This window comes from Schizosaccharomyces osmophilus, chromosome 2 (assembly GCF_027921745.1).
Source record: "Schizosaccharomyces osmophilus chromosome 2, complete sequence".
NCBI lineage: Eukaryota > Fungi > Ascomycota > Schizosaccharomycetes > Schizosaccharomycetales > Schizosaccharomycetaceae > Schizosaccharomyces > Schizosaccharomyces osmophilus.
The window spans coordinates 2906209-2917464 of NC_079239.1; the positions used below are offsets into that span (position 1 = coordinate 2906209).

General features: G+C 38.3%; 6 protein-coding genes across 6 annotated transcripts; 4 read left to right on the plus strand and 2 right to left on the minus strand.

Moving 5' to 3' along the window:
* Positions 1–213: 213 nt before the first annotated feature.
* On the plus strand, positions 214–1050 carry mug58 (GLYK family kinase of specificity; the record flags this gene model as incomplete). Its single annotated transcript, XM_056182597.1, has 1 exon — positions 214–1050. One exon carries the CDS (start codon positions 214–216, stop codon positions 1048–1050), a length of 837 nt encoding a protein of 278 aa, XP_056037593.1.
* A 1053-nt stretch (positions 1051–2103) lies between these two features.
* On the plus strand, positions 2104–2997 carry erg25 (C-4 methylsterol oxidase Erg25; the record flags this gene model as incomplete). The annotated part of the gene is made up of 1 exon (XM_056182598.1): positions 2104–2997. The coding sequence occupies one exon, from the start codon at positions 2104–2106 to the stop codon at positions 2995–2997; it is 894 nt and encodes a 297-aa protein (XP_056037358.1).
* A 724-nt stretch (positions 2998–3721) lies between these two features.
* Positions 3722–5023, plus strand: SOMG_03812 (Schizosaccharomyces specific protein; the record flags this gene model as incomplete). The annotated part of the gene is made up of 1 exon (XM_056182599.1): positions 3722–5023. One exon carries the CDS (start codon positions 3722–3724, stop codon positions 5021–5023), a length of 1302 nt encoding a protein of 433 aa, XP_056037629.1.
* A 647-nt stretch (positions 5024–5670) lies between these two features.
* SOMG_03813 (DUF2011 family conserved fungal protein) lies at positions 5671–6478 on the plus strand (the record flags this gene model as incomplete). Its single annotated transcript, XM_056182600.1, has 4 exons — positions 5671–5684; positions 5735–6043; positions 6090–6171; positions 6266–6478. The coding sequence occupies 4 exons, from the start codon at positions 5671–5673 to the stop codon at positions 6476–6478; spliced, it is 618 nt and encodes a 205-aa protein (XP_056037357.1).
* A 111-nt stretch (positions 6479–6589) lies between these two features.
* Positions 6590–8809, minus strand: gyp7 (Rab GAP Gyp7; the record flags this gene model as incomplete). Its single annotated transcript, XM_056182601.1, has 1 exon — positions 6590–8809. The coding sequence occupies one exon, from the start codon at positions 8807–8809 to the stop codon at positions 6590–6592; it is 2220 nt and encodes a 739-aa protein (XP_056037362.1).
* A 516-nt stretch (positions 8810–9325) lies between these two features.
* Positions 9326–10758, minus strand: ape4 (aspartyl metalloaminopeptidase Ape4; the record flags this gene model as incomplete). The annotated part of the gene is made up of 2 exons (XM_056182602.1): positions 9326–10476; positions 10527–10758. 2 exons carry the CDS (start codon positions 10756–10758, stop codon positions 9326–9328), a joined length of 1383 nt encoding a protein of 460 aa, XP_056037361.1.
* Between the last annotated feature and the right edge of the window lie 498 nt (positions 10759–11256).

Below are 11256 nucleotides of genomic sequence, written 5' to 3' on the forward strand. Positions count from 1 at the left end.
GAGGAATAAATTTTCTAATTTTTGAGTGTAACGTTTTCGTTGTTTTGACATTCTTTTATTTTATTTATTATTCAAGAAACTTGAAAGAATCGAGATAGATTGGAATTTGAAGAATTGTTTTGCTTTTCTAGTTTTTAGTATTGCTTTTATTGGTGCCTTAATAAGAGCGAAAGAATTGGATTTAAGCAGCAAGAGTTTGATGCCAGAGACACAATGACTTCTTTGAATATTATTTTGCAAAAAGTAGTGCAGTTTTATGAAAAGCAGCCGAAGCCAGAGGGACGACCCTTCATACTAGGGATTTCAGGGCCTCAGGGATCGGGAAAGAGTACTTTGGCGTTAACGTTAAAAGAGGCATTGGAACGAAGCAAAGGAAAAGTGGTCGTTAACATTTCCCTGGACGATTTTTACTTGACCCATAAAGAGCAAGTGAATTTAGCAGAATCCCATGCAGACAACCCGTTAATTCAACATCGTGGTCTCGCAGGCACACATGATGTGGAATTTTTAAAGAATGTCTTGGATGCGCTTCGAAATCCCACCGATACTCCTATAGAAATTCCAGTTTACGACAAATCCAAATTTAACGGATATGGAGACCGCGGGGACAAGTCAAAATGGCAAGTGGTTTCCCCAAAAGAGGTGGATTTAGTGATTTTCGAAGGATGGATGGTTGGCTTCGAAGCCATGGACCCATGCATGGTGTCTGTGCGAGCTCGTTCCACAAAATGGCAATGTTTGGAAGACAGCCTGCTGTGGGTCAATGAACAGCTGAAACGCTATGAATCCGTTTTTAGAAAAATCGATTCCCTTGTCCAATTGGAAGCTCAAGAAATCAAATACGTTTATGAATGGCGTCTCCAACAAGAACATACACTCAAAACCCTTATCCATGCAGGTATGTCGGATGAAGAAGTCAAAATCTTTGTCAACAATTACATGCCACAATACATTCTGTACCTTGGTACATTGTCCAACAAGGTACATTTAAACCCTCGTTGTTTAGAAATCATTCTCGATGAAAATCGATGGCCCATTGTAATTCACTAAACCACAAGTTGGGTCCCTGACAAACATGATGAACACTTAAAAAAAAAATATCGCCTCTTTTTTTTTCAGTCCTATACCTATTCCTTTTGTTTTTCTTTTTTTCCCTTTTTTCTTTTTTGATGAACTCATGAACTACTTCACGGTAGGGAAGGACCGTAGCGAAAAAAGGCAACAAGCACTTCCATCCAGGGATTTCATGGAAACATTCGCCTAGACCATTGGAAGGGAACGAAGAGATTGCCATGCACAGTTCGTTCCATTACACCAGGGAAAAAGTTACTTTTTCCCTGTTTCTTTCTCAGGTCTTTTGTTTTTTTTCGCAAGCTGTTTTTATTCTCACAATATTATTACGTACATTGTATAGCCAAAAGAAAAGAGATAGCGGTTCACCTTCCCCATCAGTATCTTAGATTACATAGCAGTCCCTTATATAAATTTGCATTATGCATGATACTACAAAGCGAATTGCAAAAGTAAATAGGAAAAGTTAGTGTATTGCTTTCCATTATAATAACAATGCTACGTTAGCAATGGGTAATTGAAATAACGATATCTTGAGAGACTGAATGTTTTGCTGTGGAGTCCCGCCACTATCACATTGTACTATCATTGGAGATATGAGACGTTAAACTCCAAACTAATTCAAGAGAATGGATCGACTTTCTAACTAGCATATAAAGAAATGTAGCATAAAACAATACACAAAGGTTTTTTCTTTATTCTTTCTTATACGATTCATTGTTTGTTTTTGTACGGTCTGAAATGGCGTGAGGCCTCAGACCATTTTTACGTCCTTTCTGTTTACTACCGTATATATACATACACCGCCTGTCCTTTGCGAAGGCTCTCAGAATTCTTTCCTGCCGTCAACAAACATTGACACACGGATTGAGGTCGTTTTAGAATCCTGCTTTCTTTGTAAATTTAGTGAAAAACAAACACGTAAAAAGAATATTTAGCTGTTAAAAAACGGCTAGCTTGTTTAGAAACGTCTTATTGTCTCCTGCCATCATCTTTACAGAAGCGATAAGCGTTGGGTAATTGTCTTTGAAAATGAACGCTACTACAGAAGCTATTATCGGCGGCGGCTTTCAAGCTATTCGTCAACAAATCCAACTAGTTCATCCTGAACTGAATTTTTTCGAACAAGTATGGATGGCTTACTACAAGTGGTTCGATAACGATGTCGTCGCCACTGGCTTAATGTCTTTTATTCTTCACGAAGTACTATACTTTGGTCGCTGTATCCCTTGGATGATTATCGATGCTCTCCCCTATTTCCGTCGCTGGAAAATTCAACCCAAGAAGGTTCCCTCTCTTGCTGAACAATGGGAATGTACTCGCTTGGTTCTTTTGTCTCACTTTACCGTTGAACTTCCTCAAATTTGGCTTTTTGACCCCATGTGTGCCATGTTTGGTCTCTCTACTACTGTTCCCTTCCCTTCCATTACAAAAATTGCTTGGCAACTGGCCATCTTCTTCTTTCTCGAGGACACCTGGCATTACTGGGCTCATCGCCTTTTCCACTACGGGATTTTCTATCGTATCATTCACAAGGTTCACCATCGCTACAGTGCTCCCTTTGGTCTCTCTGCTGAATATGCCCACCCTCTCGAAATTGTCTTGCTCGGTGCCGGTACTGTCGCTGTCCCTCTCATGTGGTGTTACTTTACTCATGACTTGCATTTGGTCACTATGTACATTTGGATCATGCTTCGTCTTTTCCAAGCCGTTGACTCTCACTCTGGTTACGACTTCCCCTGGTCTTTGAACAAGCTCATGCCCATCTGGGCCGGTGCTGAACACCATGACTACCACCACATGGCTTTCAAGGACAACTACTCTAGCTCTTTCCGCTGGTGGGATTCCGTCCTCCACACCGACAAAAACTTTCATAACCACAAGGCTCGCAAGATTGCCAGTGAACGCACTAAAAAAGCCACTTAAATCTACCCTATAACCGTGCATCCATCAGCTCTCTCGCTGTTGGTTTCTGTTTTTTTCTTCTATAATGAATTTGGTTTGTCATGATGCAACACTTTTTAATTAACCTTTTGGCCGTTGTTTCTTTCGGGTTTGGTATACTTTCCTCAAACGTTTTCCTCTTACTCGCCTACTTGGACTGATTCGCTGTGATTTCTCGTATCTTCGTTTTCGTCTTCATTCCCCCTGTCTATATGTTCGCTCCAATGGGTGCGTTCCACTTTTGTTTCCTTTCTTATTTCTTTTCAGCACCTTTTCCACACATCTAACATCGTTAGGAAGTACTACAAATGCCTATGATAGTTTTTATATGAATTCTCTGCATATTTCCAAATGTCGCAAGTCGGGTCATGAAGGGTGTGTACTTTTGTCTGAGTAGATTTCGGTTTTCTTGTTTTCTTTAGTTTAATACATTCGTTCGATTCCTCTTCGTCTTATGCAATTGTTAGTTGTAGAAACCTTGTAGCGACAGGTGTGTTGATTGTAAAGTGTACGCTCCTATTGTATGTGCATGGACATAGAGTGTAGAACAGAACCCTACCTTCTTTTGAGTTGAAGAATTGTAGAGTTACGCTCAACTTTACCAGAAAAGTCGAGGGCAATTATCTGCAGCTACTCACTTTATGCGCTGCCTACCACTTCAACTAGTTAAGGAACAGATATCCCGTCACTGCATTGCTGAAACTTGATGGAAAAAACCAAAGCATACGAAGATAAATTACAAGATGAAGCAAAACATGTTTCTATAGAAGAGCAGAGACTTTCTAGGGCTTCCAGATTGCCGTTTCGTGTAGTCATTTTTGGAGATTTCAAGAAGATCAGCCGTATTTTAAAGTCAGTGTTTTTCATCAATCATTTAAAGACAGTCGAAACGTTTGAATTTGGAAGAAGCCTTGCAAGTGACGAAAATCCTCATTTTGTAGCGACCTGTGCGAATCTGTGTTCATCAAATTGCTTACCCATCCTATCATGGATAAAACAACAACAGGAGGACTCAAGTCTTTACAGGCTTCACTGCATATGGTGGGTTGCCGATCTGAATACTATTACCTCCGATGATATCCTTTTGCTGCGGTATTTTCAAGGATGCCGGGTACCTATTATAAGTATTCTTTATGCCTTAAAGAGTTTGGTAGGAGATCTCCACAAACGTTACCGTGAAAGGGACGTATTAAATACCACTCCAAGCGTCAACGACGGGAAGGAGGAAGATGGAAACCTTCGTCTAGCGAAGAAGAAGTTTTTGCTTTTGTCTATGCTTTCAACCGTTTCCTACAAAAATGAGGTAGTGCATACAACATGTCTTGCTCTAGATAAAGACGAGTCATATCTTACGTTTGTAGCTGCTCAACAAGAGGACCCTCATTGCAAATTTCATGCAGGCATTTTAAGAGGAGTGCTGCAACTTATAATAGCTACCTCCGCAGCTACTACCCCATTAGCCATTCCCTTTTCGACAATTGGAATTGAGAAGTTAGCGATTAGTCGACTATGCATAGACATTATTCAAATATGGGATATTTGCCCGGAGTCTGACTCCTTAAGAAATGAGATTTTGACTCAGATTCCAAAGCCGGAGGATATTATTATGGAAGTTGGAAAATCTATTTTCATGATAATGTTTGTACCGCTGTGGTTTATTAAGGGATTATGGGAAGTTCCAGCTGCTGCCAAGCTTATCATTGCAAGCCTTGCTGATGTCAGCCTTCCTATGGAACGCATGTATTATTTTGTCAAAGCCGGGGGACAACTGGATCCTCCAATTATCTCTCTTTTTTTTCACTTTTATAAGGTGTATGTTCAGCCGAAGATGATGGAGTACCTAAAAGAATCGACTACTTTTAACATTGTTTCAGGGTTTTCTACTACATTGGTGTACCATGAAGCAGTGCGAGTACTTCAAAGATTTCGCTATGTTTCCAAATCAAAAGCAGAAGATTTGAAGCTTCCCCACATTGATCCAGAGGACGAGTCTTTTTTATTTGAGTAATGCATAGCATTGCGATGACTGTGAGCTACCGAAACTCTTAAGATTCGGTAGTGTTGATGTGTTTTATGTGTATATTTTGGAATAAAAGTATCTACTTCTTGTTCTATCATGATAAGATTATAACGTTTATTTAAATAATACCGCTTTTTTAAAAGATGGAACAGAACTGTAGCATTCTTCATTGAACCTAGGATAATAAACAGTTCAACAAGGAACACTTTGTGCCAATGATGCAAATGTTCCAGTTTAATCACATAACTTGCTCGCATGTTTCCCTTTTGTGCTATCCTAGCTTTGAGTAATTGGAGTTTGGCCAGCGACCGAGAAGTAATGAAATTAGTAACGGGTTTACTATAGTTATTCTTCAACCTGCTAATCTCTTATGTTTCCAATGCCAACTTATACCTCTTAATTTGGAGTAGTTTTCGTTTAATCTAAGTTTATTTAAGCAATTACGAGAAGAAAACTACCGCCAAAATTTCTTCTTTTCTGAAATTCATTAAAAGCGAATTTCACTCCATTCTATTGCTTTTGTTTCCTTTTTACATTTTGGTGGGAAGATCTTTTTCGGCTTTCGATCAGCTTGGTGAATGCCCGAACGTAGTTTTGTCAAACCCTAGAGTTTTTAATTCTAAAATCCTTTTACAATGGAGCAAGTAAAGTAAGAAATAAGCTTCATTTATAGATAATGAATGTTCTAACGATCTTCAGAGTTTCAAGGAAAGATTTGCAAGTGCAAAAAGAGGAACCGGAAGTAGAAGAGACTTCGGTGGATGCTGAAAAATTATTATCGCAAAGACTTTCAAGTGCTTTTGATTTTGCGTTTGAGCCTCCAGCTATAGAAAAGAGTCCGCCTGCTGTTCTTGAAGTTGCAGAGAGCAACCATTGCTCTGAAGAAAAATCTGAAAGCGAGGACGAGAATGTTGCTTTTAATCTGTTCTCAGATATTAATACCATTTCTTTAAATGACCAGGAAGTCATTGTCAACCAAGGTAGACCAATTGAATTTTATGTTTTGCAGTATGTGATCATGTATATGCTTCTTTTTTTACTAATATTCCATTAGAGACTCGCCTGAGAGACAAGCTCATCTACGTGCCAGTGTTTTTACGTTTGAACAACTCATGGAGGCTAAAGATGAACCATGGGTAAGTAAATACTTCATACATTGATTTTTGTAAAGGAGATAGGAAAAACAATATGCTAAAAGGTTCACTCGATACTAACGACTAATTGTTATAGCCTGCATGTCAAAAGCCTCAAAAGGTTATGAACATTAAAATCGATGATGGTAAAAAGAAACATCGGTGGAGACCGAGTAAGAAAAGGAGAACACGGATGAAAATTTTAAAAGAAAAGCAAGAAAAGGAAAAATTAAGAAGAAAGACTTATCAGAACAAAGGGTTTCCGGCGAAGAAATCTAATTCTCGGTCAAATCCGAAACGCAAATTCTAAATTATAACCTTTGGATGATTGAATTAGTAACATAAATATAATTAGGCATAAGCTAATATTCATCATAATTCATGAAATAAGGGCATAAACACAAAAGTAAAGATTCATCCTTCAATTGCTTGTTCCTCCATAATTAGAAGGCTTTTTGCTTAAAAGGCCTCGTAAATAAGGTGTTATGACGGGAAGCGGCTTTGGTGGTTCTTCATTGTTTTCTTTCACTTCTTGTCTTTTACGGTCTATCAGGGAAACCGTTTGCTTGTACTGGTAGAAGGAATGTTCTGCACAAATCAGCGTCGGTTCCAAGGCAATTTTTCCAGAAAGCTCATTAAAATACTTCAATACTTCATCAAATGCGTGCGTTTGATTCAACAGAACTTCACGATGTCGTTCAGCAATAGCATAAGCAATGAATATATGGTAATCATAAGAAAGATAATTCGTGAAAAGAACGTCCCAAAGCTTCAAAAGTATTTCCCAGTCAAATTCGCGTTTGTAGTAAATTAACAACATACGGAAAAAACAAAACAGATTTGATGAGTCTGTCTTTTCCAAGTGGATGTACAATTCTTTATCCATCAACTGAATCAACTGTCGTAAAGTTTCCAGCTGCCGTTTCATTCCAGATTGGTCTCGCAGAAAATTGTGATGAAGGCGCTTCATCATTCCTACCATTCCCCAAAATGCCAAGGCATTATCGCTTAAAGTAACATAAATCGGTGACAAAAGATCTGACATTCCTTGTACATAGCCCAATTCTGTGTCATATTCATTATAAGTTAGGAGCATGTCTTTCATCATTTCCATATGTAAATTAGTACCTGAAAAGGTTGACTGAGGATCAGGATGAGGCAAATCTTCTTCTTGAAAATACTTATGCTGCCTATCAGTTCGGTGAACATCTTTTTCAATCCTGTTCCTTTGTTCTATAAATGACCGATCATTAAATTGTCGGGGTATATCGTCGTACCATCGTCGTTTCAATCTAATATATTCATCTTGAAGACTGAGATAAAGAGCCTTTCGCTCATTTTCAGTAGAATCCCATGGGTAAATAGAAAGTAGAAAAGGCCATAGTTCCTTCCTTAGTGAAGGAACAATTCCTCCATGAAAAATAATACCCAATAAATAATCGATGTTCACTATTAATCTCCCCTCACTATTAAATGAAGACCTCCATTGGTCTAAAGTGAGCGGTTCACCTCGTTTTACACGTTCATCAAAATATACTAGCTCAAAAGGGCCCAAAGAGGAATCCTCTTCCTGCTGTTGCTCAGACCACAAACCAGCCTCAGAAGAAGCGTTAATATTGTTTGTATTGGAATTTTCGACAACTCCAGCTGCCCAATTGGCAAGAAAAATACGAGCAGGATCATATTCCTCGGTAAGCTTTTGAAGACGTTTGGATTCAAACAAAACCTGGACTTCTCGTGGGAAATGCGGAAGCAATGATTTCGTTACTTTATGATCCATCAGTTTATCCACTTCAGTTTTTCCATAATTCGTGACTCGACTAAATCGTTCTAGGACAGTAAACGATAAATCTTGAAAAGCACGACGGAAGGGATTTAAAAAGGATTGCGATTTTTTTGGAGAAAAAAAGGAATCATTAGAACATTCTTTCGATGGTGCGCTTAGATGAGTTAAGCCGTGGGATTGAAACGCAAGCGTATCTTCGGGAGTCGGATTCACAAGATACAGCTGTGGTTCATGTGTCGAGTGTTCCAAGCTGATGTATTTTTTCAAGTGCATAATGAGATGTGTACCTCCCCAAAAGATGTCGCCAGCTTCATCGAAGGGATCAAAGTGATCTTTGGCGATGCGCCGACTATACTCAATAGTGCTGGAACACTCATCATCATGGAAAAATAAAGGTGGTAAACTTTCACCACTGTTTCGTAAATTGATGACAACGCTTCCATAATTCCAACCATATTTAGGAGGACGAAATAGTATAGAATAAATACTGTTTAAACGAACTGAAAACGAATAATCCAAATGTTCAGGAATTTCCACCAATTGTCTTAAGTCGCTTTCGGCAGACGCTTCAGCTGTTTGAAACACGTTCAAATCTCTTGGATGTGATTTTAAAAAAAAATCTGGGACCCAGGAAAGCAGGATATCATTACCGGTCAATGGAGTTCCATGATTTGTTTTTGTTTTCGAGAGAGACAAATATCCAGATATATTATCTTTGATTTTTGTGGTAGGATGAATGCAAACTTTGCTTTTAGAAAATAAGAGTGCAACTCTTGATTTATCAATTCGAATGTCGACCGTGTCGTCTTCAACCTCTGCCATTTCTGGAATGTCCAATTGTCCTGGTCCAGACATTTCAATTCCAACAGACAAGTACGTATAGAAGTTCAATTAAAATCTCGTACTAAAAGTGCGTTACAAGTTGCAGAGATTCATAGAAATGTAAATTTCTTGAGCTTAAATATGGTGACTGAGAGGTGTAGTAGATGTAGCAGTGGCACATAAAGTAATCGGAACTACTAAAGGAGAGCAAAGAAAACTTTTTTACATCATTAAAATGAATAACCACTTTTCTTATATTTACTCAAATATATGAACGATGCAGGAGAGCAAAGATATAGCTTCTAGGGATGTTTTAATGTTTTCATTTACATAGTCTTAGGCAGTTTCTTCATTCTTTTGTGCTTTAGTATAGTAAAATAATTCCAATCTAATTCTTTAATGTATAGGCGCGAGCAATTTATGTCAATTCTTTTGCCGTAACTATTATTTGTTATGCTCAATTAGCAGAATCGATTAGGTGGAAATTTAAAATCATTGATATTTTATCCGAAATTCTCGCATATGCATCTATTTCTTGCTATTTCATTTCTACTCGTCAATAACGATGCTTTTCTCCATGTCTGAGAAATTTTGGAAGAATGCAGACAGCAGTTGAACGGAGTATTCGAAATCCTTCGTTCCACACATTTCTCTGCATGAATGCATAGAGAGCATTGGGTTGCCAAGATCGAGTGTGGGAATACCGGTCATTGCGGCCAATTTGGGACCAATAGTACTACCACATGGGGAATCATTTCGAATCACAAAAACTTGAAAAGGAGCCTTTGACAATTGAGAAGCTCGTTTCATAATTGCCATCCCATGAGAGTTTGTCATATATCTCTGATTAGCGTTGATCTTGAGCACTGTTCCTTTGTTAAGCTCGGCAGAATTTGTAGACTCATATTTAGAAGCATAATTGGGATGAATAGCATGCGCCATATCTGCGGAAACAAGGAAGCTAGATCTCATGCAGGTATAAAATTTCTCACTGCTTCCGGATAAGCGTTCGAGGACCGAAAGAAGGAAGTTACTTTCGGCACCTTGGGCGGAAACAGAACCAATTTCCTCATGGTCAAAGGAAGCAACTACACGAATGCAGTCATCGTTTTCCAAAGAATTTTCCGAAAGAGAGCCAATCAAGGAACGAGAAGCACTGAATGTCATACCCTGGTTGTCCAAACGTGGAGAGAAAACAAACTCTTCATTAATACCTCCAAGGCGAGCTTTTTCATAATCTCCCAAGATTAATTCAAAGTCGACAATGCTTTTTGGTGATACATCCGAGCCAAGCTCACGAGCTATGAGTGAGAGTAAAGCTGGATGATGAGCTTCTTCATTGTCTTCAGATATTTCCTCCTTCGACAACTCATTTTCAAGGCCTAGGAGCGGCGTAAATTCTGTTTCCATGTTAAAGGAAAAGGATGCGTTTGCAGTACGATCCAAATGAATAGCCAATGTTGGAATTCGGACAAGGGGACGATCGATATGCACGTTATGTTGTACAATACGACCATCTCTTTCTTGTACCATTACACGACCAGCCAAAGAAAGGTCTCGGTCGAACCAGCTATGCCAAATTCCACCACCATACTGTTCCACACCTACTTGCATGTATCCATTCGCAGATTTTTTTGACTTGGGTTTCAAGCGTAAAGTAGGTGAATCTGTGTGAGTAGCAACAATGGAAAAACCATTACCTAACGGGTTAATGAACCTTTCCTTGCAATAACCTTTTGTATTATCGTACCTGGTTTCCATTTTCCACCGACACTAAATGCAACAACACTAGATTGATTACGAATTACATAGTAAGACTTTCCTGTTTCCAATAGGGAACCAAAATCCTGTTTCTCACTGAGGTAGTGAAACCCATGAGACTTATAGTACTCGGCCAAGTTTTTTGTAACATGATAAGGAGTGGGACAAGAATTTACAAATTTTAAAAACTCTAATGCTCTGCTTTTAGTTGCTGCAGTCATTTTTCCGTATAATTGCATTGACTTCAAGGATGCTCGGTTTGGAAGAGGTTAAGTAAACAGCATCGAAGAAAATACTTATTTTAAATTATTTTTCAGCAAAATTATATAATGGCAAATTCATTGAGGATGGATATTATCATTATGAAAAAATATGCAAAGGTTTCGAATGTTGCATAATACGTATTAATGCTTTAGCAAGAAGGAAATCTTCAGAAGCAGCTAGCAAGAAGAAAAATAAATAATTAAGAATAAAGAAACGATAATCCAAAAAGTAATGTATCTTCTTAATTTTCCTCGGCGATATATGTACTATAGCAAGTGAATACTGAATCCTATCCTCATTTACCACATTTCCTTCATACCATAAAGCTTGAAAGATATACAAGAAGTTTAACAATTAATTAATTGAAAGAAAAAAACATATAAGATAGTCATCACATGGTAATCATAAACCTAGCCGATTGTAGCTTTCTTTTAAGACCTTCAAAACAACTATCC